Here is a 26,727-nt window from a genome sequence, read left to right on the forward strand (position 1 = left end):
AACCGAGATTCATCCGTGAAGAGAACACCTCTCCAACGTGCTAGACGCCATCGAATGTGAATGTTTGCCCACTCAAGTCTGTTACGGCGACGATCTGGAGTCAGGTTAAGACCCCGATGAGGAAGAGGAGCATGCAGTTGAGCTTCCCTGAGACGGTTTCTGACAGTTTGTGCAGAAATTGTTTGGTTATGCAAACCAATTGTTTCAGCAGCTGTCTGAGTGGCTGGTCTCAGACGATCTCGGAGGTGAACCTGCTGGATGTGGAGGTCCTGGGCTGGTGTGGTTACTCGTGGTCTGCGGTTGTGAGGCCGGTTGGATGTACTGCTATATTCTCTGAAACGCCTTTGGAGACGGCTTATGGTGGAGAAATGAACATTCAATGCACGAGCAACAGATCTGGTTGACATTCCTGCTGTCAGCATGCCAATTGCACGCTCCCTCAATGCTTGTGGCATCTGTGGCATTTTGCTGTGAGACAAAACTGCACATTTCAGGGTGGCCTTTTATTGTGGGCAGTTTGAGGTACACCTGTGCACTAATCATGATGTCAGATCAGCATCTTGATGTGGCACACCTGTGAGGTGGGATGGATTATCTCAGCAAAGCAGAAGTGCTCACTATCACACATTTAGACAGATTTGTGAACAATGTTTGAGAGGAATGGTAATATTGTGTATCTGGAATGAAGTTTAGATCTTCAAGTCCATCTCATGAAACATGGGAGCAAAAACAAAAGTGTTGCGTTTATATTTTTGTTGAGTGTATATATATTTAAATTCTCAGACTAGAGAAAAAAATGAACTTGAGGATTTGAATGTGTTGTAGGTGTGCTCAGTGTTGTGTTATGTTACATGAGTACATGAGTCTGCATGAGAAATGATGAATACCTTTGGATAACCTTTATCAGGACATCATGAATTTGCCCTCGAGGGTCCCATCAGACCCACAGAACTGAGACACAGTCTTCAGAACTGATGTTGTGAAAGAAGTTGCTCAAGACAAAATAGTTGTTTTTCCATCAGCGTGTTGTCAAACTGCACTGCAAGGGTTGTAATTTCTGAAAATGACCGACAATAAACTTCAAACCATGGTTGATGTCAGTAAGTAAATATGAAGACTTAAGAAAGAGGCATGTGAAACCCCGCTATCATCATAAAAGCCTGGTGGTAGCTGTTGATGTCTCTTGCTGTGAAATGAAGCAACTGAGATGAATGCAGCCTACAGGAATGTCTGTTTCCTTCTCCTCACACTGTTATCTTGGAGGGGGCCCTCTTCCACGGCCCCCGCCTGGACCCGGTCCACCTCCTCTTGGCGCGGGTGGTCTGCTTACTGGTCCTCGGGTATTAGGGTTGGGCGATGCTAGGGCTACGTCTTTCTGCAGGTTCACGCCTTTACCGGCTGACCCTGGTTTTGTCTTAGTCGGCTTTGTTTCTGGCTCGGGTGGTTTTTCTGTTTTGACAGGAAGAGACGATAAAGTCAGCTCAATCAGAGCTCAATATGTCAAGTTTTGTTGCACATGATGGGCAGAAGGTCACTGACCGGGCTCTGGTGGGGCAGGGGGGATGAGGGATCGGTTGGGCAGCAGGTCTTCAAGGTCTTTCATCACTTGGTTGGTGCTGTCCGTATTGTTCCTCCGGTTCTTCTCTTCATCCCGAGCCTAGACAGACGGACACGAACAAGGGGGACAGAGACAAAGCACTGATGGGAGGTATTAAAGCACAAATACAATGGGAAGTTTCAGACACAGACATTATATTACCATCTGCATTTTCTTCTTCAGCTCCATATTGGAGTTTTTGTAGGCCTCAGACACTGAGTTCAGATAGTAGATGGCCAGTCTGTGAAACAGAGTGTTGATTGCCCTTCATGTATTCACATGTGAGAGAATTTATTGTCCACAGACAGATGCTTCCTGTGTTTACACTCACACCATGAGCAGCACAGCTGGTATGATGAGGCCGGGGTTGGCTACATAGCTGAATAGCGTCCCCATGAAGGCAGGCAGGTCCAGATCGATTGTCTCCATGACCACATCAAACATCTTCTCCTTCCCACTATGAACATCAGCTCGCATTTATATCATTTTTCATACGTATATCGGATACATTATGTATTTTTCTATTATTACCTAAAAGGCCCACAGTCAAATGAAGGTGGCAGTGACATGATAACGTAAACGACCGGTAACAGACTGAGGAAGAGGACGAGGAGCAACAGACCCATGTAGAAGTTGTTGGATTTGGAGGCCTTGAATACTCTCTCATGGGGGACGTTGGTTGCCATGACAGCCCAACATTGATAGTACATGGAGCTGAGGAGGCGCAGCACATTGATGCCGACCAGCCCAGGAGCGAAAAAGGCACCCATCCTGAAAGCATAAGATGGAATCAGATGTTAGAAACCATTAAATACAAACACAACATGCTGTTGACATGGCACAATACAATGTTATTTAATTACTGTATGTATTATGTAGCTGGAGATGCCATTTCTGTTCAGAGTGCTGGTAATAATGTGCTGTAACCTGAAGCTCAGCATTGTCACAGGTTGTTCTGCCCACTCGCTGACATTTGATACATGTAATGATCCACATCATAGCATTTAAATACACACAGAGATGTGTAGTAATGGAGACTGAGTATGTATACAAGGAAACAGGTACCAGATCATCCCTTGATTGAAGACCAATCCGAGAACATTTCCACTGATGTCAAACTCCCCATATGATGGCTGAAAGTAGACAGATATTTATCACAAACTGAACAAACAATAAATATGTATGATATTCTTTATTAGTAAATCCCAACAGACTTACAAATCCAGCCTCCAGGTCCCAGCACCAGCAGTAGTTGAGGAAACGGACAATGACGGCCCTGGCAAAGTCACCAATCAGGATGGTCAGATACGACACCTGGATGTCTGACACTGTCAGCTTCACAAACTCCTACAAAACATAATGGTGTTGATGATTTTGTTATAATATTATTCCTTTAAAAGTGGTGTTTCAGTATAATCTAGATCAAGCGTCATTACAATGCCAACGGCGGTCTCCCAACACGGTCCTCTGATGACATCAGCCGGGTTCATGGGGGGCGGGGTGGCCTCGCTGTCGTTGACCATACGTGAGAAGTTGGCGTAGTACTCCTTCATTGCCCAGATAGAGGCGTTCTTTATGGACTGCTCTTCTTCCAGCTGAGGGGGAACAAAAGAAGCTAATTGGTTAGCTGGAGATATTGGGCAGAATTTTAGAAAAATCGTAAAATCGTATTCAGAAGACCATCCATACCTTGGTGTTGACCTCATCAAACAAGGCAAAAAGGAAGGTGTAGAGATTTCCCAGGAAGAGGGCGAAGATGCGTCCCAGCTGCCACTTAAGGGCAATTCGGGGATGGTAGTCCTCCAGCTCTGCGATGGTTTCAAACAGCATAGGACAAACTAGTCCCAGCAGAGACATGATAAGCTCCAACTGGAAAAAGAAAAATCACAAATAAATGTATTCAACTCCTGTTGTAAGATTCATATGTGGATTTGAATGAACATATTTTCTTCATTACCTCATTCTTCTCATACCAGCTGAGGTCGTCCCGGTTGGCAAACTCTTGAGACCTCTTTACCACAAAGTAGATGAGGTACCCACTGCCACCGAGGCTGCAGGTGATCAAGAAGTTAGCCAGGACTCGGAGAAATCGCCGGAGATGAATGTTTTCATCTTTCTGGTTCTCCTGCTCGTCGACGATGGACTCCTGTTCTTATCAGAAAATGTAGAAGATTGACTGTTAACCCTTTCATTTAGAAGAAGGGCTATTCTACAAACAGTATACGTGGCTATGTTACCTTGAAGCTGGTGGTGATAGAGGCATACTTGTTGTCTGCGGTCTCTGCGTTGCCGATGAGGTAATCCCAGCTTGTGAACATCTTCCAGGCAAACGTGAACTCTCCGTCCTCTCCATCTCCACCACCGACGTCAGCATTCTTTGCCATTCTGTAAAGCAAATCCAAACATTACTCTTAAGTTTCTAAAGTGCAAAGTAGCGTCTGTCCGGCAGACTCACGTGCGGATCACAAGCATCAGGCTGTAGCCAAAGGTGCCGATCCCGACCATGAGGTAGGACAGAGGCAGCCTGAACTTTAGCAAGCCGATGGTCCTCTGGTCATTGTAATATCCATAGAACAGCACAGAATATTTGCAGTATCCCTGACAAAGGAAGGGTTAATGTTCACTCATCTCAGCAATTCCCTCATTGTGGGACTAATAAAGGTATTCTTAATTCCTAATCTCTGTTAAGTGTTCCAGTTCAAGTATCAGGGCTAAGTTTTCTGTTCTTACTAAGTCTTGTATTATTAATTCAAGACTCACATTGAAATCCATGAGGACAGAGTAGTCCTGAGCAGTGTCCTGCTCTTCCCTGGGTACTGTCTTCCTAGGAATAGACCCATAGGGAAGGCCCATCAGGACCTGGAAAAAAAATTGTACCTGTTTATTAACCATTCAAATCACCTTCCTTGATGTTCATGACCCATGAACCATGACCTTACCTCAGGTATGACCACCAGTCCAAAAGTGAATCCAAACAGGACAAGGTTCATGCCGTACATCCAGCGTAGGAATATGAAGTAAGACGCCACTGACGAGCCAAAGTGGCCTGAAGACAGTGAGAAGATATTAGCACTTGTTCACAAGGGGTCGCCGTTCAGATGGGAACACAACTTACTTTCCACCTCTTTGATCTTCCTTTCCCAAGGGATACATGCTGTTCGGAAATTCTCAAAATCCCTCTGAAACTTGATCCATTTCTACAGTAACAGAGTTAAACACTAATGAGTTACAGAAGTAACACATGCAGATGGACAACAAAAGCAGAAACAGGAAGTTGAACCTTTGTCATCATCACTTTGTAGGCGTACCACTTTCTGCCCTTCCCTTTACCCAAAGCTCCCTCGAACTTGTCCACAAACTGCTGAGCCTCCCTGTGGAGGAAGAGGGTCAATACAATTTTCTGACAAATACAAACAAATACAAACCTGCTGCACATTCAACAGAACTTCAGACAACATGTAAGACAGAGGTTACCTTAGGTGTGTGAGCCTCCGGCCCATCCTCCAGGGCTTGTTCCTGATGTTGGCGATCAGTTTCTTCTTCTCCTCCACCTCCTCCATCAGCTGAGCCATCTCTCCCTCCGACATAGACTCCTCCTCGTCTTCATCTGACCCTGAGTTGGAGTCAGATGAGCTGGACCAGAAAAGGCAAGATTAGATTGCCAGAATGATTTAGTTGCAGATCCCAGACCTCTGGCCTACCTGTCGTCCTTCTTCTTCTTCTTCTTCTTGTCCTTTTCATCGTCCTTATCTTTCCCCTTTCCTTTGGCATCGCCTTTCTTACCCTTTGTATCCTCTTCCTCCTTCTCTCCTTTCTTTCCACCTCGCTTCTTTCCCTTCTTTCCTTTCTCCTCCTCACTGTCCTCCTCATCACTGTCCTGGGCTTTTCCTCCTTTCTTCTTATTGGCTCCACCTCCTCGCTTCCTTTTTGGACCCTCATCTTCACTCTCATCATCGTCATCACCGCCTCGTTTTTTGGCCGGCTTCTTCTTATTAGCTCCCCTGCGCCCTCTGGGAGCTTCATCTTCCTCCTCCTCATCCTCATCTTCGCTGTCTGCTTTTTTGCCTCGGCCTCTTCCCTTCGCCGCTCCTCTTCCACCTGCCTGCCTCCTGTTGCCTCTCCTCTTGGCGACTCCATCTAAACACACATGTAATACCACATTAAGTATGCTGAGCATTTGAGCAGGGCAGTCACTCTATAGTCCATCTACTCACCATCGCTGTCACTCAAATCCCCGTCTATCTCTATCCCAACTGGGGAAGACACAAAAACACAACACAATGAAACACTCAAACTTTACTATATTGTATTGAGTCCAAAAATAATTATTTTGTCATTTTATTTTTATCAATTAATACTGTAAATTTGAATTAGACTTAAACTTATATGGTTAAAACAGTTAAATATGAGCAAATAAGCATTTTAATTGTAAGCATGTTAGCATGCTGGTGTACACATATAGCATTTGCTGTAAAGCATCATCATGTCCAGCCTCACAGTGCTGGGTGCTGAAGTTAAGTTGGAGTTAAAAACTTTAGTATATGTGAGGTTTGAATTTAAATGGTCAACTTGGCAAACATTGTTCCTGTTTATACCCATGTCACGTCTAAGCTAATAAATATGAGTATAAGTGTAAGTAAATATATAAGTGGTCAGGGGTCCTACAGACACACTAACTTAGCTTAAACTACTTAGCAACGTCTATATTCAGCTCCATGACCCCCAGCATCAATGGAAACTTGATGATGGCTACATGCTATCTTACTTTTTTCCCCATTATTTGATTCTACACATTAATTTACAAAGTTATTCAAAAAGGTACATTTTAAAAAACAAATAAATTTTTTTTAAACATGGTTTCATACAGAAATGTATGATCATTTTATGATATGATATGAAATTTCAGCTCACCATCATCCATCGCTGCCGCATCTCTTTTTCTTGGCATGATGAAAAAATAAAGAACGTCTGTCCTCCGTGTTCTCTGCAGCGTCTGCTGCCCTAACTTCCTCCTACCCCCCACTCCCCATACCCCCACCCCCCCTCCACCCCACTGGCCGGCTGATTCTCCCCTGCGTTGGCTCCCTGCCAGCACCCAACTCAGGTATCTTGACTGTGGCGTCACTATGGCAACTGATGCATGTGACCCGCTCTCAACAGGCGTTCTCGGATAGGTGAAGGAAATTCTTGAAACCAAAGGTGATCCACCGTGACCCCTAATGGACAGAAAAAGGCCATTTTTATTATGTCTACACAGTGATGATGTTGGGCCAGGGTAATATCGAGCCATAACTTTTAGGTGAAACCGTATTCAGTGTGGCTCTGCTATATTTCGCAGCCTAATGTTTGTGTTTTCTTCTCTATTCCTACAGGCCAAAGAACCACATTGGCCTAAACTGCCTTCAAACACTCTCACTTGTCTTGTTATTGGAGACTACACGCACACGCAGGCTAGTGAGAACACCAGACAGTTTAAAGATTTAATGAAGGTGTAGGTTTCTTTCTGCAAAGCTCATTAGGCGAGGAGTAAATACCCAGTGATGACCTTGCAGTTAAAATATGTTGTGTTTATTGGAACCTGCAGATATAGTGTAAAACATGCAAAAGCAGAGAATGAGAGCAACAACCTGTGTGCTGGGTGACACCTCAGAGCCTCATTAAATAGAGTAGAGATCATTTTTCACATCACAAAATGGTTCCATTACACGCTTGTCAGTTCCCACACGTGAGATGGGGATCACACCCTTAAAGATGCTTGCGTGCAGGTTTCTCAATGTATTCCTGCCTATAGTCTCAGAATTTGGTCAGTTGTGTGTGACAAGAGTGATCAGTTCTGTCCCATGAAATGGCATTTTTCCACATGAGGCACTCTGACATCTTCCAATGATTAAAAAACACATCTGAAAAGTTAGACTCTAATTTGATATGTAACTCTGAATCATTTTCCAACTTGTTGTGACTGTAGCCTGCAGCTCTGCCTAATAGCTCTGTTAACAATTATTAAACATTTTGTGATCTTCAAACAACACCTCTCATGTCCGACACGCCCATCAGATGTTTTAAAATCAATATTTCATGCAATACCAACATGAAAAATGCATGAGCAATTAAAAGTTAATGGATCAGCTCTGAAGGCTGCTGCATCAGTGTACTGTCTTTGACAGTGTTATTCAATGACCATACAGTAGCAACTTTTTATTCTTTTTTAATCTTATAGCCCATTTATTTAGTTCATTTTTTGTATTTTTTTTTAAATGATTATGATTAAGACATCATCATTTCACATTGATCGTACAGTCATTCAAGTTTAGGTTTACTACATGTGCTGTTTCACATGGATTATGTGTGTCAGTTATGCCACCCAGTGGTTAGCCATAGTAATAAAAAAAAATACATGTTTTGGCACCATTTTTAAGATGTATATATTTTCCATTTTTTTAATAGATACTGTTTTCATTTGATTTAAATGTATGTGTGTATCAATGATTATTGTGACTGACACATGACTAGGTAATGGAGGATCCATATTAACAACACTTAGGACATGGTGGAAAGGTCAAAGCTCTGGGTGGTCAGTGTTTACCACTGACAGAACTATGTCAGGACTATTAGTGGATTCATCTCTAGGAAATCCTCAGGGAACAGGTGTCATGTTGCCTTGTTGCGCTGATGCACTCGTCACGTGTGTCTGTATCAAAACATGCATATGTCATGTCACGGTGCGCAGGGAGCAGGTGTCATAACGTGACCCGAGGTCACGCTTGCAGCAGCAGATCCCGTTTCACCTGCAGGGATACAAGTCACATGGAAACACACACACACAGTGGTGGCTGACACGCAGCAGTCTGTAAACGGCAAACGTATGCGTGACAGCCTGTTCAAGGAGACTTTGTGCATTTCAAATTGGTGCAAGACAAATACATTCCTGACATTTGGACTATGGTGCGACACATTAGGTGAAGCCTGCATGCACTGGTCAGTAGACAAAAAGTTAGCCGTAACACTCAAATTTATTCACAACTTTCTTTTCTGGCTTCTCAGTCAATGTATTCCTGCTTATGTGTAATTTGAAAAGTACCCAATGACTATCAATCTACCGGACTTGATAAAGCATCTAGCATGTAGTGTTGACCAGCGGGGTGGTGATGTGTTTAGGTCTGGACAAGGGGTAGGGGATGTGAATAACATTAAATTCTATACTAGAATGATATTATCTTGACATTTTAGACTCACACAGTCACAGAAAATAAAGGGGCATTCCTCATTCTATTTGTGAACATAATTTATTTACATCATACAATTTGTTCTGTATTATTTGAAGATTACGTGCACTGCAGTATATAAATAAAGGTTTGTACAAACTTGCATAACTAAAGAGTAAAAAAACAAAAACACACAGATTAAGCAGCCAGACCCAAATAAGTAAAATTATTATTATTATTATAATAACCTAAGACCACAGTTCCCACTAAGTCACCGCGTCACACAACCACTGCTCATTCACAGCTGTCCACATCTACTCCTGCAAAAAAAAATACACATTTGATAAACAGTATGCAACAGGCCAGCACTCCAAACGCTTTGAATTCAGCAACTCACATTAAAACAATGAAAAAAAAAAACATTCAATAGTGAAGTAAAAAGATGAAAATATTAGTGGAGCTAAACCCTTCCATGATACTTGTTATACAATAACACACGGCATACACTGATTTTTCTGGAAAAAAAGCAAACAAACTTGGATAAGCAGGCTGATAACGGATCTTTATGTGATTTATGTGGACGGGTTTAAAGAGTTCCTGTGCCTGCACATCCAGGTCCTGGGCACAGAGGAGGGTGTCACAGCATTAGCCCAAGAGCAAATGGGAGAGAAACCACAAACTATCTTCTGGTGCTGTGCACACGCACACAGCAGGAGGACAGGAATATGAGCCAGAGATAAAAGGCTAATGACAAAGTCTGTTTCTCTGGCCTCTCAGGCAAAGTCTGGCCTCTCGTAGTTAAGCAATGTCTGCGTTGTGTGCAGCGACTCGGCGAGATTCCAGCGACACAGAGGCGTTTCAGACTGATAGATATCACACCAGGGCACGCAGTCTGACAAGTCAGGAGGGTTCAACTCTGACCATGTTGTACGCAAAGGCCAAAAAAAAGAAGCTAGATATCCATTTTGCTACTCAAGCCAGCAGAGAGCAAGCATAGCTGAGTTGGCTGACAGAAGCACCTCTCCTTCATCTTCTTATACAGTATTCCTTTACACAAACAAGAGTGAAAGCTGAAAACAAGTGATCTTTCATGCTCTGGGGGAGAGGGGGGGAGTCCTGAACATGTAACAAGAAAAAACAATCCCAAAAAAAAAAAACAGGTCCTTCAGGTGAAGGTTGGGCTTAAGTCTATTTGTCGAAGCCTGCCAGTATGTAAAGATGTTCTGAGAGTCCTCTTCATATTCTCTGGATCTTGTCAGCAACTACCACGGGGTTCTCTTTACGAATCTTGGCAGCAGCTTCGGCTTTGTAGTCGTACGGACAGTGGTGCTTATCGGAGTAACGGTGAAGACCACAGAACAGATTCCCACAGCGACAATCAAAACCTGACAGGCCACAGGGAAAAAACAAACAAAAACACATCAATCATGAGCGCTTAAAGACACAGCACATTCCTTGGTGGTATGCAAACTGCACAAGACAAGCTGTACTTCTGAGAATGGGAACATGCAAAGAAAGGACCTGTGCATTCTACTTGTACAAAGACTACTAGAGGGGGGTTTTAATATTATGAATGGGGGAGATTTAACTAATTAACTAATATGCAGAGTCCGCACATAGCGTGTGTGGTATCCCTCACCTGTAAGGCCGACTTTTTTGCGACACATAAAGCAGCGGTTCTTCTTGGGTTTTGGGGGCTCTGGGGCTTTGGAGTCTTCACTGCCTGCAGTACAGGGGCCGGATGCAGAGACAGTGGGCTGACAAACCACTGGGGACATATAGGAAAAATCATTTAATTCACTGTAGTACCCTTCTACCTAGCATGTAAGGATATGTTTTACAACCAATTACAAAAAATATCTAGAGGGATACATGCAAGCTGCAACACAGCACATCTTCATAACTGACCAAGCGAAAGCTTTGAACATTATACCATTATGTTCACAATTTTATTAAACAGTGTTCCAGCGCTCGGATACCTGATAATCTCAGTATGTTGTAAACAGTGAGTCTGACAATGTCTGCTATAAATACAAGGTCCGTTTTTACTGCCCACCTGGCTGTGTGACCTCTACTGTGCTCCCTGATGCTCTTTTCTCTTCAGAGGAGAGACTCATTTCAGTCATCTGTTGTGTTACAGAAACAGCATTTGAAATCCCACTGTGAAGAAGAAAAAAAAGAGAAACAAAATAAAGTAAAAGCTTCTTATTTTCAGTGTAGATTACTCACCCTCCTCCAAATGTTGATATGTCACGGGCAGGAAAAGCGAGAGTGAGTTGAATGCTACACAGTTTTAATATTTCAAAACGTCCTCCAGACATTCTTTGAAGTCTAAAAACCCTGGTGGGTTCCTCACCTGAGAGCCTCGGTGGCAGCGTTTTCAGCGGTGGCGGCAGCCTCAGCTGCCACCTCTGCAGCGGCAACTGCGGCAGCTGCGGCATTATTCAGTGTGGCCTCTAACCTCTGGATGGCAGATGCTTCAGCTGTAGGGCTACTGCTGCTGCCTGTGGGAGAAGATTTCACCACGTTTCACCGTCACTCTGGGATAAAGGCAGTGCGGAGGCAGACAAAGGCTGTACATGTTGAAAGAAACTTTGGGGAAAAAAAAGACACAGCGGGTCTTACTCATAGCATTCAAAGAACCAACTCCTCCATTGTTCTGTCTTGATAGGTGCTCCTTGTGGCAAACAGAACACATGCCATTAGTCCTAGGGTTGCCATAGAAACCACAGCCGGTGGCACAGAGCATAGGAACTGGACTCTGATTGGTCTCCTGGGCCATAGCTTTGTCTGCCACCTGGTGAGCTGACCTGAAGACACAAACAAATACACACACCATTACGACACACATCGGATGGCCCAGTGGAGGGATTATCAATAACCCAGGACTACAGCTGACAGCACTGAGGCATTGATTTGGCAAGTCTTGCATTAATCAATAAAATGCCAGTTCCCCTTTTACAAATTTACACTGAATTCTGGTTCACTTCACACGCACATAAGCAGCAAGCCCTAATATGTTTAGTAACATCCGAGTCAGCCATTAGCTCATACTTACAGCTGACTTTGGATTGTTCAGCTAATGAGCTACTTAATGTCGTAATCACAACATCATACTCAAGTTGCACAAGAACCTCTATCTGTGAAAGCATAGGCTGTCACTGCCGTGAACAGTGGTCAGTTATTCCTTTAAAAGAAAAAACAACATGTATCTGCTTTGTGTACTGTATGACTCACTATCTGATTCACTTTAACAAACAATCCCCCTCAACAATGGTAATCATGTGATTAAAGCAATCAAGCACTGTAGGTGTTTTTCCTCTACAGGATTTCAGGGCAGGCACAAGATGGTGGAAATAACAGCGGGAACAAACAGCGGGAACAGTCACCTAAGAGGTCCTTTAAGTCTTTGTGCTTCTATTTCTGAATTTAATTTGAAGGTGTGCTAATAAATCAATACCTCACAGGACATCATCAGTAATGTAATAAGGCAGCAAAACCTGACACAGAACATCATTAAAATATATTCTTTAAAACCTCAAGTTCTGTCTTTTTTTGTTCCGTGAACATCACACGATTGACTGACATTAAAGGTCTTTATAAAGTCTGTATATTAGATTAATCCTGACCTAAAATGGCCCGTGAGTTTCCGGATTACACAGTACTTATTTGGTGAGAGCAGACTGTACACAAAATTGCCTACATCGACTCTACTAGGTGTACTTATTAACTATTTTTGGCACTTTGGGCAACATCATCCACAAATGAGATTGGTACATGTCATCACATGACCTGCATGTGGAACGTCAGTCACAAGCTAACTGTATGAGGGTAAGGTTACAACCTATCTTGGTACTTAGTGTAAAATGTAAACAAGACTCTGATCTGTGCCCAATGAAAGCATCAACTGATAAGAAATCTAAGTTGGTGGTAAAATAATCAACATTTGAAAACTCTAAACAAAAGAGTTGATCAACAGAACCACCAGCTTTAATGTTAGAAACACAAAAACCTTCTGTACCTATACAAAGCAGGCTTTAAGAGGAATAAAAAGATGTAGGTCAAAGGAACAGAACATTGCATTAAAGCTAAGATAATTACTACGCACTACAAAGCCAGAATACAGCTACATCAACCTTATAATTACTGGCATTTAAAGGTAGGTATGAAGATACTAATTAAGGGACTGTTTATAGTCATTGTTGCCACACAGAGAAACAAAAAAAGGAAGTATTTACATTACCAGTTCAAGTTCTGCTGAACTACACCAAAGTCTTTCTTCTCAAGCAAAACTATTAATATTACACCACTGCAACCTTCACATGCGCCTGCGGACTGCAGTGCTCCATGCAGGTCCAGGCTCACATGGACCTGTGTATGACAAGCTTTCCACTAACACAGGAGTGTAATGTGAAGCTGATCTCAAATGTGTACACACACACACACACACTCACGAGTTACAGCAAGGCTGTGAAAACACCTATTTATAGACACCCTGAAGAGTCTTGTTGTAGTCAGAGCTGGTTTCATGCTAGAATAAGGTTTTCCCATCAAAGATACCTTCAAATTTCCAAACCAAGTAAGGGAACACATGATCCAAACAGATGATGCCCATGAACACACAGTTAGCTGAATGGATCAGGAACTATATGAGCAGTTCCTGATATGAGTTTAACTATTGATAACACCTGTAGATCACATAAAAAATTCAATCACGTTCATCATCAAGACAAAAGAGCTTATGAAACTGACTCAACTGAGAGCTTCTGTGCTTGTAGCCACATCAAACACGAGTCTAGCTATCTCACAGCGACGTTTATTATAACCAAGAACCTGAGTGATTAATAAATATGTAATAGATGTATTAAAACAATAAATGTAAGTTGCTGCCGTCTTTGGTTGCTTCCTGACAAACATCGGGCCACAGCCGTGTTACTTCTACAAATCCACTGAGTCATGCTAGCAAGCTAATGACTGATGCTAACGTGTTTCCTCTTAAAAACGACAGCACATTGTGGCTTTATGCAGCATACGTCAAGTTATATAAATGTATAGGGTTGGTATAAATACGTTTAACATCAGGTCCCTTGCGAAATATTTAATTCAACCTGTCCATGTATGCTATCGACAGTTAGCCACTGCCACAGTGTGAGCAGATTCTCGTGATCCCTTTAACGCTAGCATGCTAAACGTTAGCTGCCCCAGAAATCTATCAGCACTGTTGTTTGCTTTGTCTGCTCTTTGTTGTTGTCCCGAAAAAGAGAAAGACATTATACGTTGACAACAAATAAGGGGATTTTCGGGTAATATCATGGGTGAATAATGTCTGATAAAATGAAAAACAAATGGAAAACTGGCTTAGCTTCCATACCTACCATAAACTTAGTGCTGGTGGAGTCGCTAGCCAATTGATATTTGCCAAGTAAGGTTTTATGTTTTTTATTTCTACAATAACACAGGTAGTGATTATTCTGTCCCTGGTTGTTATTCTACAACAGTAGTTTTACATATATTTTTGTGTTAAGAGTCTCGCAGTCGGTGAAGAAAGTTTTCAGCTACACGTGTAATTGAATACAGTAAACATCTCCTAAATCCAACCTCGTTGTAGTAATTTTACACAAACATTAATGGCATTAGCCTTTAAATATAATTTAACCACGCAGGCTAAATGACTACGGTCTAACTAGTTAGTGCTAACTTACCTTTTTGTGTCAGAAAAATGTTGTTTTTTTCTGGCAAGTTTGTCGATTGACGGAATAATGATGCAATCTTAGAACAAACTAACTAGGGCCGTCTAGGTGTGTCGTCGTTTGAGGCTTCCTTTTCGGTCTTCTCTCAAAAATATGTAGGCACAGTCCTTAGAGTGCTGCTAGCTAAGTTCGGTGACGACGTCCTCTGTCGCTGATTTGTAGTGGCATCTGTTTTGTTTTACGTGTTGCCTTTGCGTGCTCTCTTTCCGGGGGACGTCACGGAAATTGTAATCCTTACGAGTGGAAGAGGGCACGAGATTTTGGACTACGGCTACTAAATATAAAAAACAAAAGCTTGCATTACAAAAAAAGTTGAATATTTTTGTCACCCATGTAAAAAAAAAAACATGACATTATTTATGTAGAAACATGTTATATAGTCGACTGATTTTTCTATTTAAAACGCTAAACTGCTAAAACATAGTTCAGACTTGTATATATATTGTATATTTATTTGTTTAATAATGTGATTAATAAATATCTTCACTACGTAAAAACTAAATATATATAACCGAGTGGTGAAAAAAGAAAAACAGGTCGTAAAAGGAAGAGGAAGTTGACGGCAAGTGACCACGTGATTAGTTGTCTGGGGAACGCATTTGAACCGATTTGAAACAGCTGCGTTCCACCAATCAGCTCGCTCGGAGGTTTCAGGATTCAGCGAATCAGATTGCAGCGAGCGAGGATTTAAACCAGGACTCTGAACCACAAACCAATACAGCTTCATTCGCCATTACGACTCGGTGTCTTTTTGTGGAAGCAGCGCACGCATTTTAAAATGGCTCTTCGTGTTACCAGAGTAAGTAATTTGCAATTTCAGTTGTTTGTTTCTCTAACCAAGTACTTAAAAACCTGTGTCTATATATATTTTTGATTATTAAAGCCGATTGAGTTAAATTCCCTCGTGCATCGCTGATATTTCAAGTAGCTTCATAATGGGGACTTGGCTAACCTCGTTTGTTCTTTAAATTAGCAGCCTATAGCACAAGAAAACGTGTTTAAATCGTGCTTCTTCTTTTATTATAGAACCGCTTGGCTTCTACCAGGTCTGACCTTGCTGGAAAGGCCTGCTCGGCTGCAGGGCCTACATTGAAGCCTCGAGCAGCTCTGGGCGAAATCGGAAACATTGCAGTGAACAAAGACGAACAGAAAAAGGTAAATATAGCTTTTTTTTCTGGCTCAACCTGAATTGGAAGGAATGCATTTAAAATGATCATGCGTCTTCACCGTTTTGTGTTCATGCATCTAAATGAGAGGTTATTCTACTGTGCTAATTTGTCTTTTAGACTGTGAAGGTAGAGGTTCTCAAGAAGACCAGAGCCACCACCAAAGCTGAGAAGGCCGAACAGCCCAAACCCAAAGATGTTCCAGTTGAGCCTGAGCCCCAGGTGCAGGTGAGTGTATCATGGATGACGCTTGCCCTATTTGTGCGCTTCAGCACCCCAGAAGTCAGTGAAAGTTTTCTTTGGCAAACTCGACTTATCTCAACTCAAAATTATTTTGCTGCACTAAACCCACATTACTTTTAATATTGTGTAAGCCATGTTGGCTATAACATCTAAAAACTGTATTTATTTAAAGTGTTGCCAAAGCAACACGGCTGTTGCGTTGCCTAGGTATCATTAAAGTTTGTTGAATAGGCTGGGTGTGGTGCCTTGTGTGGGTTTTTTTACTTTTCAAATTAAATGTATGCTCTTGTTTTCTAGGCTCTGCCTGAGCCAGCATCCCCCACACCAATGGAGACTTCTGGCTGTGAGCCTGCTGACCTCTGTCAAGCATTTTCAGATGTTCTACTTCACACTGCTGTCAGGGATGTCGACGCAGACGACTATGACAACCCCATGCTCTGCAGCGAATATGTGAAGGAAATCTACAAGTATCTTCGCCAGCTTGAGGTAAGTAGAATACTATTTATGCTTTCTTGTGCTGCGTTTGGCACACCCTACCTCAATTAACTCTGGTTTATCATCTCAGGTTGAGCAGAACGTCCGACCCACTTATCTGCAAGGTCAGGAGGTGACTGGAAACATGCGAGCCATTCTCATTGACTGGCTTGTGCAAGTCAACCTGAAGTTCCGTCTGCTGCAGGAGACGATGTACATGACCGTGGGAATCATTGATCGCTTTCTTCAGGTGAGTGCATTGTCCTGGCTCATAATGCCTTTGTGTTCAAATAAGGGATATTGAAATTGCAACTTGTGTTCTCTAAAAGGACCACCCAGTCCCCAAGAAGCAGCTGCAGCTGGTTGGCGTTACCGCCATGTTCCTTGCTTCCAAATTTGAAGAGATGTATCCACCAGAGATCTCGGACTTTGCCTACGTGACAGACCGGGCCTACACCACAGCCCAGATCAGAGACATGGAGATGACAATTCTGAGAGTGCTGAAGTTCCAACTAGGGCGCCCTCTGCCCCTGCACTTCCTCAGGAGGGCCTCAAAGATTTGTGAGGTTTGTACCAGGACGTACACATTGCGTTGCATGGCATCTACAGCTGGTAGAAGTAATTTCTGAACTGTCCTCTTCTCTCAGGTAACTGCTGAGCAACACACCCTGGCAAAATACCTCCTGGAGCTCACCATGGTCGACTATGAAATGGTTCATTTCCCACCTTCCATGGTGGCAAGTGCTGCTCTGGCACTTACCCTCAAGATTTTGGATGCTGGTGAATGGGTGAGTGTTTGGACAATGGTGTGCTTTGCTTTAGTTGAATTTATGAAGGTGTAGCTTTTTACAAATTGCTGATGACCTGAACTCTTTGCAGGATGCGACACTGCAACACTACATGGACTACACGGCAGAGAGTTTGATTCCTGTTATGGCACACATTGCCAAGAATGTTGTCAGAGTGAATGAGGGCCTGACCAAGCACATGGTGAGTAACGAGCTGCCCTAATCAACTTCAACAGCACTTGACAATTTGAGATTCTAATGTACCTTTGTCATCTTGCAGGCCATTAAAGGCAAATACTCCACTTCAAAGCAGATGAGGATTGCCAACATCGCAGAGCTCAAATCTTCTGTTGTCAAGGATCTTGCAAAGCGGGTCACACAGTGAGATGACTCTATAGCACCGTTTGTACAGATGTAACTTAAACCTTTTAACGTGATTGGAAGACCCATGCACTAAGGACCCTATCTGTGGTTTGCATGTTTTTTAACCAAGTTCAGTTTTGCTGATCATTTTTCAAGTCAAACAGTCTTAAGCCTGCACAAAATGGCAGTTCAGGTCATCTCAGACTAGTCGGCTGCTCCTGTAATGCCATCAGTTCACTGTTTACAGCATAATGCACCTTTTACTAACCCAAATCTTGACACCATTTTTAAAACTAAATCTGTCACTGCAGTTTTGACAGTCTGTACTGTACAATCAAGTACTGCTGCTAGAGGGTGTAGAACTTGTTTGGCTTAAAAATTGATCAGCTGTTCGAAGGGTCCAATGGATGCATGATCTTCAGTTCTTTTAACAGACTTTTGTTTTAATGAGTGAATGTGTAAAATGTACAATATCTCTTAAATGTTCTTTATTCTATTAAATGGTTTTGACCAGAAAGTTGCTACCTTGTCATAATTTTTAATCACCACTAGATGCTGCTCTAGGATAACTTTATGGCTGAAATTTGCCAAAGCATTATGGAGGTCATTTTGACTCGCTAATGGTTTTTTTTTTTTTTTTTTCTTTTTTTTCCCTCTTGCCTAATTAGGATTGTCACACAAGCCTAGTTTGTCTTTAACCACAGCTCAATATTGTCTATGCTGCCTGTTGACTTCTAACAGGAAGTGAACAATAGCTTCCCAGAGCTCTGCATTAGTCACTAACCTTAGAGGGGAATTTGTTCAGAGCCTGTATCAGTCCCATGTAACTGAACACTGCCACAAGTAGTAGGAAGTATATTGTACTAGTTGTCCATGTGAAGGGTTAAATTCTCTTTGCTACTTTTCAAAACGTAGCTAAAAGGTTTTATTTCAATTGCATCAGGCCACAAGTAGTTAATGCTAATGGACAGGGCAGAGTGGGAGCCATCATCACTTTTAACCCATTCACAGCTGAAATCCCAAGGGACCTAGTGCATCCTCCTCTCATTCATCCTCCTTCCCCCTCAGGGGGATGTCCAGAGAGCTTTGTCGTACAAGACCACCTGCCATCCGCATGACGTGAACCACCGTGTACATCATAAGGCCATTTCTCCTAAAGGCCTGTTGAAAAACAGCTCGACAACATCTGTCGTCGTATAGGGTGAGACCAGAAATCATTCTCTGCTGAAAGGGGAAAAACATTACTTGGCACACTGGGAGTTTGGGTTTCATACACAGAGTTCATAAAGTGAAATATGAGGCGTAAGCTACACATAAAACATTAGTGCTGTGAGGGAGAAACTCAGTCAAACAATGGTCAGAAATTACATAATGTAGAGCACAGGTTTTCTATTTTAAGTTGTGTGTTATGATGTATGGACGCCGTAAGAGCGTCTCATCCTTCCTGTTCTTAACGCTCTCGTTTTCCACAGAGACATGTGATAATCGGCCTCTGTTCTCCTGGAAAAGCCCGTCTTTTAAACCCACAGATCAAACTGAGAATTCATACTTGGAAGCTGAGGTCATGACTGGGCAGCTGTATCGGTTTACAAGACAGATTCCTCCTGTGCGGGGCTCCAAACCATTCACTTGCAGCTGCCTGAAACAGTATTTTAGAACCCCTTCTGACTGAGATTCGCCTGTGTGATTATAATGGAAAATTGAATATAGTAGCGGGACAGTTCGACAGAACTCTGCAAATAAAGAGTGGGACGTCACGCTTGTGCAAAACCTTAAAATTCAATTCACTTGAATTACAAAAACACATGTCATCACTCAAGCTTTGTGGTCTCTAGCAATGAAAATAGTTCTGTTTTTATGTGCGGGGGTTATAGAAATGGACCCCAACGTGTAGGGTACCAATAGTTAATGGACTGTGGGCATGAAGAGCAGCTATGCATGTCACTTTTTCCTGCACTTGACAGCATATTTTCCTCCTGCAAGGACTCAGATTAGACTTTAGATTACGGTTTAGTTCATAAAATAACAGATAGTATATTGATCGATCAACTACGGACAACCAATCAATAATGTAATCAATCATTTTCACACCTTTACAAATTAAAAACAGACCAACATGCACACGATGCCCATTTACATAGTGAATACATTTAACACCCGCAGGCTTGGGGCCATGTGCAAATCTGGTTTTGACATCCCACCCTTTGTGATGGATGACCTATGTGTGCAAATAAAAGCCAGCATTAACTATAAGGACACATACATTTTAAATTAACTTAGGTGTCTCAGTCTCCAGTGACATTCAACACACACCCTTTGACAGTTTGAGCACTGTAAATGCACCCACAGTGTCCTTAAAGTCCAAATGTTTCTGTCCTTTTCCATGTTTATTCAAACTCTCTCCAGTAAAAATGCAATTTGCGATTCAGCATTGAGGTCCAGAAAGAATTCAAAGCTTGGCCTCGGGCCTGTCTGTGTTTCAGCAGCGTTCAGATCTCACCCCGTGAGCGGATCGTCCCAAGACGAGAGTCAAAAGTTTGGAACACCCTCTCCCCAGTCTAAACATCGTCCTGGATGGCCAGCAGTTTAACAAGTGCACCCTTCAAAGCCCTGAGTCAATGCCCATTCTTTACCTCTCTCATCCGCTAAAAAAGTCTGCGTGTCTCAGTTGGAATAATGACAAAGTCAAACAAACAGCCAGCCCCTTGTAGCAACACTGTTAGGGTTTCTGTGGGGTGCTAATAGGTTGGCGGCTGGCATGCAGAACGTGGCCTCTGGACTTGAGAGAGGAGAGAAGCACAAATAAACACAGGAGCATTCATTTTCACAATTTATAGATTTTCAAGTGAAAAAAAATAAAAATCACATGTTTCCTGAACTTTACTGACCTTTGACGCTCAATGTCGCCCCGAGCAAAGAAAGGCTCCCTTTGTGGACTTGAACAGTGGAGTCTATTGAGCCAGGTGTGAAAAGTATTTCCACACCTGGGTTGAAAAAAAGCAGTACAGCCTGAATGGTGTGTAGGAAGTCATCTTCTCGTCATGATGGAGAGGTTGAATGCTCGTTTAAAGACCCGTGCCTTTTAATTCCCTAAGACGTGGCATTGTTTGACAGAGCGGTATGTTTGTGTGTCAAAGAACAAGAAACCCCTGTACCAACATAGCAGCATGGATACACACAAGCGTGCAAATTAAGTCAAACTATATGAAATAAAGCCGCTGCACAAAGCCAAAACTTTATTACATGCGTGTCTTGGCGAGTGATGCTGCCCCGGGGGGAAAGAGAGAATAAGTTATTATCTTGTTTCAGCTTCTCAGAGATTATTTTTGGCCCCTGCGAGCAGATCAGAGCGGTGTGGTTGCAGAGAGGCGATGATTTTCGGATGTTAGCTGTCAGCTTTTTTCCACAGCGAGTTCTTGGTTAGTGTCTTACATGAGGATCCACTGAGGTCAGAGGGGAGCTTCCATGTTGAAAATGGGACTGTGGATAATGATGGTGCATGATGTTGGTTAGAAACAAATCAGATGATGTCATAGAAAAAGTTAGGTTGTCAATTTAAGGCGAAGTTGCAAGCGTTCTAACTGGTGGATGGTCACCAACAAGGGCCCACTGACAGCTGGGATAGGCTCCCGTCTCTGTATGACAAAGTGGGTTAAGGAAAATAGATGCTTGGAAAGAGTAAAGGAAAAAAAAGAGAAAGGAATTGTGAGAAGGCAGTTCTAGAGAATAATGTCCAGGAACTTTCTCAAGCCTTTCTAATTTCCACTGCGGTCTACAGAAGACGATAAGGCAAATTATCTGATTTCTTTTAAACAAACAAAATAATAATACTCCCATGTGGGAAAACAACTCGGGGTAAAAGCCCTTAATCTTCCATGTGGTTTTGCCAGCCTTTAAAAAAAATACAGTCATTGCATAATAGTGGAGCTTTTATTGTGAAATTGATACACTCTTATACTTTTGATGGAAACGCAACTCGATGTTCCTCGAAAGCTTCTTAGGCCCGGGGATCCATGCGGTGGTAAACACAGCTACAACTGGGACATTAGATTATGATGAAATTCTAATTTTGCGCTCTTCAAAGCATTATTCCACATGGTAAACTAACATGATTTCTCTCTCTCTCTCTCTCTCTCTGTGCCGTGAACATTCCTTTCTGAGATTTTCCTTCCAGCTTATCTGGCTCATAAAATACAGCTTGCTAACCTCACCAGTGGTCAAGTACAGAACATCTTGATTAAACTTCATATTTCCAGTGCTTTGTCTCTCTGTGTTTACCCTAACATCACTGAACAACAAAATACCCACTCCAGGCTCGTTAAGTTAATGTTGCCACGCACAGTTATTATCAAAAGTTATGTTACTACACTGTTTCACTTACAGGGACCTGTGCCAGTGTTTGTGTGTTTTACATTTTTAGGAGATCAGTAATAATGAGAACTAGATGGCGTACGATTCTAGCACCGGGTCCCTTGATTAGGTTTTTTTTTACTTAATGTATTATTGCTCTCAGTGATGACAAGGGTAACGGGCTGGTTTATGAGCCATGTAATGTTGTTTTTTTTTTTTAAAGATTTTCTGTGTTGATGATTAGTTTTAACGTCTATGTCGTAAAAATCCTGAAAAGAACCAAAAATGAAGTTGTTGTAGACGCTGAGATTTTCTTTTCCACATAAAGTAACTGGCAGCATTCCTTTCTTTAATTTAAAGTGACGTGAACGCTTTTTAAAGGTGTCTCCTGGTATCTACGTGTAATCCGACCTGGTGAGTCAGGCTGGCTGGAAAAGGTCTGTGATAAACATGGAGTGTGCTGAGGAGGAGGAGGAGGATGGGATGGAGGAGGAGGAGGGGATGGAGGAGGAGGAGGATGGGATGGAGACACGCTGCTGCTCCTGCTGACACATTGTAAATCAACCTCTGGGGTCACTTGGCCAGCTTCCTTTGTTGTCCCTGCATGCAACAGGGGGAGACTGACAGAGAACGTCCGCCACTGGACCTTGGCACCTCCGTTGCCTCTTATGTGATCCTACCAAGTCTAAATAAACACAATGTGTGGGAATGATTGAACATAGTAACTTTTATTTTATTTTGTAATATGAAGTTTAAACTTTTGCTCTAGTCCCATTTCCAAGATAAATAATGTTCTTCTTACTGTTGATGGCACCAGAAATGTCCACACCTCAAAACAACCGCCGTCCATGTACCACCTTGTGGTCATGTATACATAGTGCATGGCAAGCGTTTCGGCTTGTCACCACGGTAGCCGACAATGTCAGCCACAGCAGCCCAAACCATGACATTTTCCTAAACCTAGCCAAGTACTTTACACTGCACTGTATACCTACTGTTCATACTAGTCTGGTTGTCATGCCATTTTTGCATCACATGCTTCTTTTCTCTGATTAATTGCGTGTCTATCCAAATTCATCCAGATGCATTTTATCGTTCATCTGTTGGTGCTGTTCCCCTGGTAACACCAATCCACAGAGACCAGAAAAAGAATTGGCTGGCTAGCCTACAAACACTGACTTGCTGGGTGAAAGCTAAAGAGCAAAGTTATCGCCAACACCCACTCCTTCACCTCTTCTGGTGGTCTTTGAATGGATGCACATTAGCCCCTTGGCCATACTATATCATAAGCTACATAAACCCATGCCAAGTCCTGGCCCTGCAGGCGATGATGTGACCATCTGTTTGCTTTGTATAAGGGGTGATGTTCACCGTAAACACACATAAAGACATGCTTTAAACCCATTTTCCTTTGTATCAGTTTTTATTATTAGAACTGTTCCTGCATGGAGGTACAAGCATTGTTCATTTCTGTGTACACATTGCTGAGTAAGCACTTTGGTAAAGTAAAATAAAATCATTTTTTTCCTTTTTTCAGATTTCACCCCATGAAGGTGATCTCTCCTCTGAGCAAACATTTCCGAGGACCCCCATCTCATTCAAAGAATCCTTGAATAATGACGCTATTTGCCACTCTCCTTTCAAAAACGGACATTATTGAGCTCTTCCCTTCTTAAACGTGGTTGCCTCAGAAACATAACGAGCGGCATCTGAGGACACAACGCTTCTCTCATTGTTACAGATGGCTTCTCACTCAGCATTGTCAAGAAATGAATGGATGAATGAGACCGTAACCTACCGTTTGTATCCAGACCACATCTGCTCATTATTTCATTGAGAATCCATGTTAAACCAATTTTCCCAAAGCAGGTCATGTTTTTTTGTGTGTGTGTGTGTGTTTTCTGCTAGTTTGGACCATCATCTTGCACAGACAAGGAACCTCCAGGGACCCGATATTGTACACAGGCACAGATATTGATTATATTAGTCAATATAGGCTAGTTTCCTCCCTGACTATTATACTAATGCACTTAGGGTGAATGTCCCGGCTAGCCTTGCAGGCCAGGTTATAAAGTGCACCAGAGCTCCTAAATTATTCACAAGGCCCCTTCACCAGCTCCACGCCTCCATTAGAGAGAGCAAGGGGGGAGGCGGGTGCGATGATGTCACCGTGCCCTATGGAGCCAGACAAGGACACCTGGGACTGAATGATGTGTCAGCTGTGCAGGACCAGAGCTTCACCGGAAGAGCACGTGTGAGGCGACGAGTGCTCTGCCTCCGCCGGTCACTTCACACCAGAAGACCCTGGTGGTCAAAGGGGAAGGCTGTGAATGCCGTGTGCACGTGTCTCCGTGACTACAAGCTTATGTAATCACAGTTCATGATGACTGATGACTTCTGAGGGAAAAGAGGAATGAAAAATGAGCTGTGTGAAAACATTGGAAGTACAGATGGATGGAAGGGCAACCCATTAGTCAATTTCTGTCTTCAGAATGGCTAATCTCAGGTAATCTGCAGGGATGAGAGGATTTTTTTTTTTTCAAAGAATGTTTTTAGATGTTTTTTGTCTTTAAACAACACCACTTAAGCATATTGCTACAAAATCAATTACTAAATCAGTCACAGGACCCCTAAATCCTCATTGACACACGCACAAAGCTCCAATACTGTCAGGTCTTCTATATAAAGTCATGTTTTCTTACTTCCTGTTTTATTTTGTAGTACTCACTTCTCAGGTGTTTTGACCCCACCCCCCACCCCCTGCCCCCTCCTGCTGTTGATTACCTGCCCCACCCTAATGTGTTACACCTGTGTCTCTCCCTCCACCTCATGTATTTAGTCTTCGTCTTCCCCTCACCTCCTGCTAGATCCTCCTTGTGCTTCGCATTCCAGCTTGTTTCATTAGTGTTTTTTAACCCTTGTCTTCTCTGTCCTGTATTTTTGCCTTACCCCCATGGTTTGTTTTGCCTGAGACCCTAAGTTGTGCGTTTGGGTCTTGTCTGTTGCTCTTACCAATACTCTACAATGTTTGACCACCTGTTTTGAACAGAAGACAAAGGGAGAAATAGGTTGATGATGTCAACTATGTGGGGTGGCAAGAAGGTACCTGGTTTGATTTTGGCTGGGCTCGCCTGTATATACCAGGTTCAGCACCAGCCCCCAGCCCCTGTAACCCTGTACAACCAAACAACGCAGGTTCAAGAGATGGATGGATGTTGGCTACATCTTTTGGAACAGGAAACCCGTCAATAGAAAAATTCACAACCTTGTTCATGGATTTCAACCTGTAGAGGGCACTAAGTGCAAAAATTCATAACACCGCTTGTTGAGGCTGCAGTGTCTGCTGGATTGAGCACTGGGCTCAGTGGACACACCTGTATTCCATTCTCTACTCATCCTGCCAGCTACCTTTTAAGTACCTCACTCTCCTCCACTCGTCGCCAGTTCTTCAGTACGCCTACGCGTTAGCATGAAAAGCCTTTAGCTTGTGTTTAATACCCTTTTTCTTCCTCAGGATTCACTCAGCCCTGGTTGCCCTCCAGTTCGCTCTGCAGTCCTCTGAGCCCCTGACCCTAAGACTAGTTTCTTCTCTGTCTCCCTAGTGGATGCCCTTTTGTTGTTGTAAAAATAAAAACACCTGAACTTGGAGCTCTGCTCTTGGATCCTTTTTTTCCATCACACAACATCCGAAACAGCATGTAGCTGACTATGTTTGCCAGTTTGCTTGAAAATTGATGATGGGAACAAGGACTAAAGATGATTGGGAGAAATAAACAAACCTTACATAATAAGGTGACAAGAATCCTTCTGTCCAACACCAAAGAAAAACTGAGAAAATGTGAGTCTGCATGTGTAATACTCTATAATCCGCTGTACTTGAATTGCTCATGCTTTGCTTGATGGATTGTTGTCAGTGATTGCAGAGATTATGCTCTATCTGCCTCAGAACCGGTAGTTTCCTTCAGTCTGCCAGTAAAGCACAAGAGAATTCAGGAGCTGACAGCTATCTGAAAGTCAACATCACCATTAGACGATGCCTGTATGGAATGTTTTTCTATTGTATATGTATAGAATCATTAGCTTGTTTTATCTAGGAAAATGAGGACTTGCTGTCCTGTTCCCATGCTGGCATGTATTGATGAGGCCGTTAAAATGTATTTCCACTGAACGCCTACATGTCTGAACTGAAGGAACCCTTGTGAGAGGCAATGAAAATAAACATGACTTGTTCAATGATGTCAAAAAATAAAAGCTATTGCCCTGCCGCTAAACTTTTAAAGCACATGAAACGCGCCGTGTTCCATTTTACCGTAGTGTGACGTGTTCCCGCTCTCCCGCCGCTCTGCCTCTGTCTCATTTCTGGGAAGTTCAACTCGCAGTACACACACACACAGCAAAAACACTAAAACACAGTGAAAAAAAAAATCAACACCGTCAGCAATAAAGCCAATAGAGACGAAAAGCAACCAAGGTGCCAAGAGTCATCTCTCTCTCTCACTCTCTCTCATTCTTTTCCCCCTGTCACTCTCTCTGTCTCTCGCCCTCTGGGCAATGATCTTCATGAGGCCTGGAAGGGTCTTTAAGTCACTGGCACAGGCTAACATCTGCTTTGCCATTGCTTGGAACCCTGAAGCAGGGAGGATGGAGGAAGGCTGGAGTACCTCCGACTCAGGAGGGCCTCATTAAATGTTAGGGCCCCTAATTTTCAGGGGCCACACATGTAAAAATGTGACTTTTATTACCATGTTTAATAAATTTGTCAGAATCTCTGCCAGCCATATGTAATGATAGATT

At 42.7% G+C, this 26,727-nt stretch overlaps 3 protein-coding genes across 5 annotated transcripts; 1 reads left to right on the plus strand and 2 right to left on the minus strand.

Moving 5' to 3' along the window:
- Window positions 1–725: 725 nt before the first annotated feature.
- Window positions 726–6,618, minus strand: tmc2a (transmembrane channel-like 2a). Of its 2 annotated transcripts, XM_028418033.1 has the most exons (21): window positions 6,509–6,618; window positions 5,812–5,850; window positions 5,299–5,734; window positions 5,072–5,230; window positions 4,878–4,968; window positions 4,713–4,794; window positions 4,537–4,643; window positions 4,358–4,456; window positions 4,053–4,195; window positions 3,835–3,982; window positions 3,555–3,743; window positions 3,287–3,466; window positions 3,034–3,192; window positions 2,816–2,944; window positions 2,663–2,730; window positions 2,129–2,368; window positions 1,929–2,054; window positions 1,760–1,838; window positions 1,540–1,657; window positions 1,249–1,449; window positions 726–1,057 (listed from the first exon to the last, which is right to left on the minus strand). In XM_028418033.1, exons 1-20 carry the CDS (start codon window positions 6,543–6,545, stop codon window positions 1,253–1,255), a joined length of 2,826 nt encoding a protein of 941 aa, XP_028273834.1. In that variant the 5' UTR covers window positions 6,546–6,618; the 3' UTR covers window positions 726–1,057; window positions 1,249–1,252. The 2 variants fall into 2 exon arrangements, with proteins under 2 accessions (XP_028273834.1, XP_028273833.1); XM_028418032.1 differs by having other exon boundaries at window positions 726–1,449.
- A 2,243-nt stretch (window positions 6,619–8,861) lies between these two features.
- Window positions 8,862–14,737, minus strand: LOC114443946 (AN1-type zinc finger protein 5-like). 2 transcript variants are annotated; one of them, XM_028418329.1, is made up of 6 exons: window positions 14,502–14,737; window positions 11,425–11,609; window positions 11,156–11,303; window positions 10,856–10,959; window positions 10,439–10,567; window positions 8,862–10,184 (listed from the first exon to the last, which is right to left on the minus strand). In XM_028418329.1, the coding sequence occupies exons 2-6, from the start codon at window positions 11,579–11,581 to the stop codon at window positions 10,036–10,038; spliced, it is 687 nt and encodes a 228-aa protein (XP_028274130.1). In that variant the 5' UTR covers window positions 11,582–11,609; window positions 14,502–14,737; the 3' UTR covers window positions 8,862–10,035. The 2 variants fall into 2 exon arrangements, with proteins under 2 accessions (XP_028274130.1, XP_028274131.1); XM_028418330.1 differs by lacking the exon at window positions 14,502–14,737 and adding an exon at window positions 13,043–13,190.
- Window positions 14,738–15,249: 512 nt separating this feature from the next.
- Window positions 15,250–18,100, plus strand: ccnb1 (cyclin B1). Its single transcript, XM_028417783.1, has 9 exons — window positions 15,250–15,348; window positions 15,576–15,704; window positions 15,836–15,943; window positions 16,256–16,444; window positions 16,524–16,682; window positions 16,762–16,998; window positions 17,080–17,220; window positions 17,312–17,422; window positions 17,501–18,100. The coding sequence occupies exons 1-9, from the start codon at window positions 15,328–15,330 to the stop codon at window positions 17,603–17,605; spliced, it is 1,200 nt and encodes a 399-aa protein (XP_028273584.1). The 5' UTR covers window positions 15,250–15,327; the 3' UTR covers window positions 17,606–18,100.
- The last annotated feature ends 8,627 nt before the right edge of the window (window positions 18,101–26,727 follow it).

Source organism: Parambassis ranga, chromosome 12, assembly GCF_900634625.1.
Source record: "Parambassis ranga chromosome 12, fParRan2.1, whole genome shotgun sequence".
Classification (NCBI taxonomy): Eukaryota; Metazoa; Chordata; class Actinopteri; family Ambassidae; genus Parambassis; species Parambassis ranga.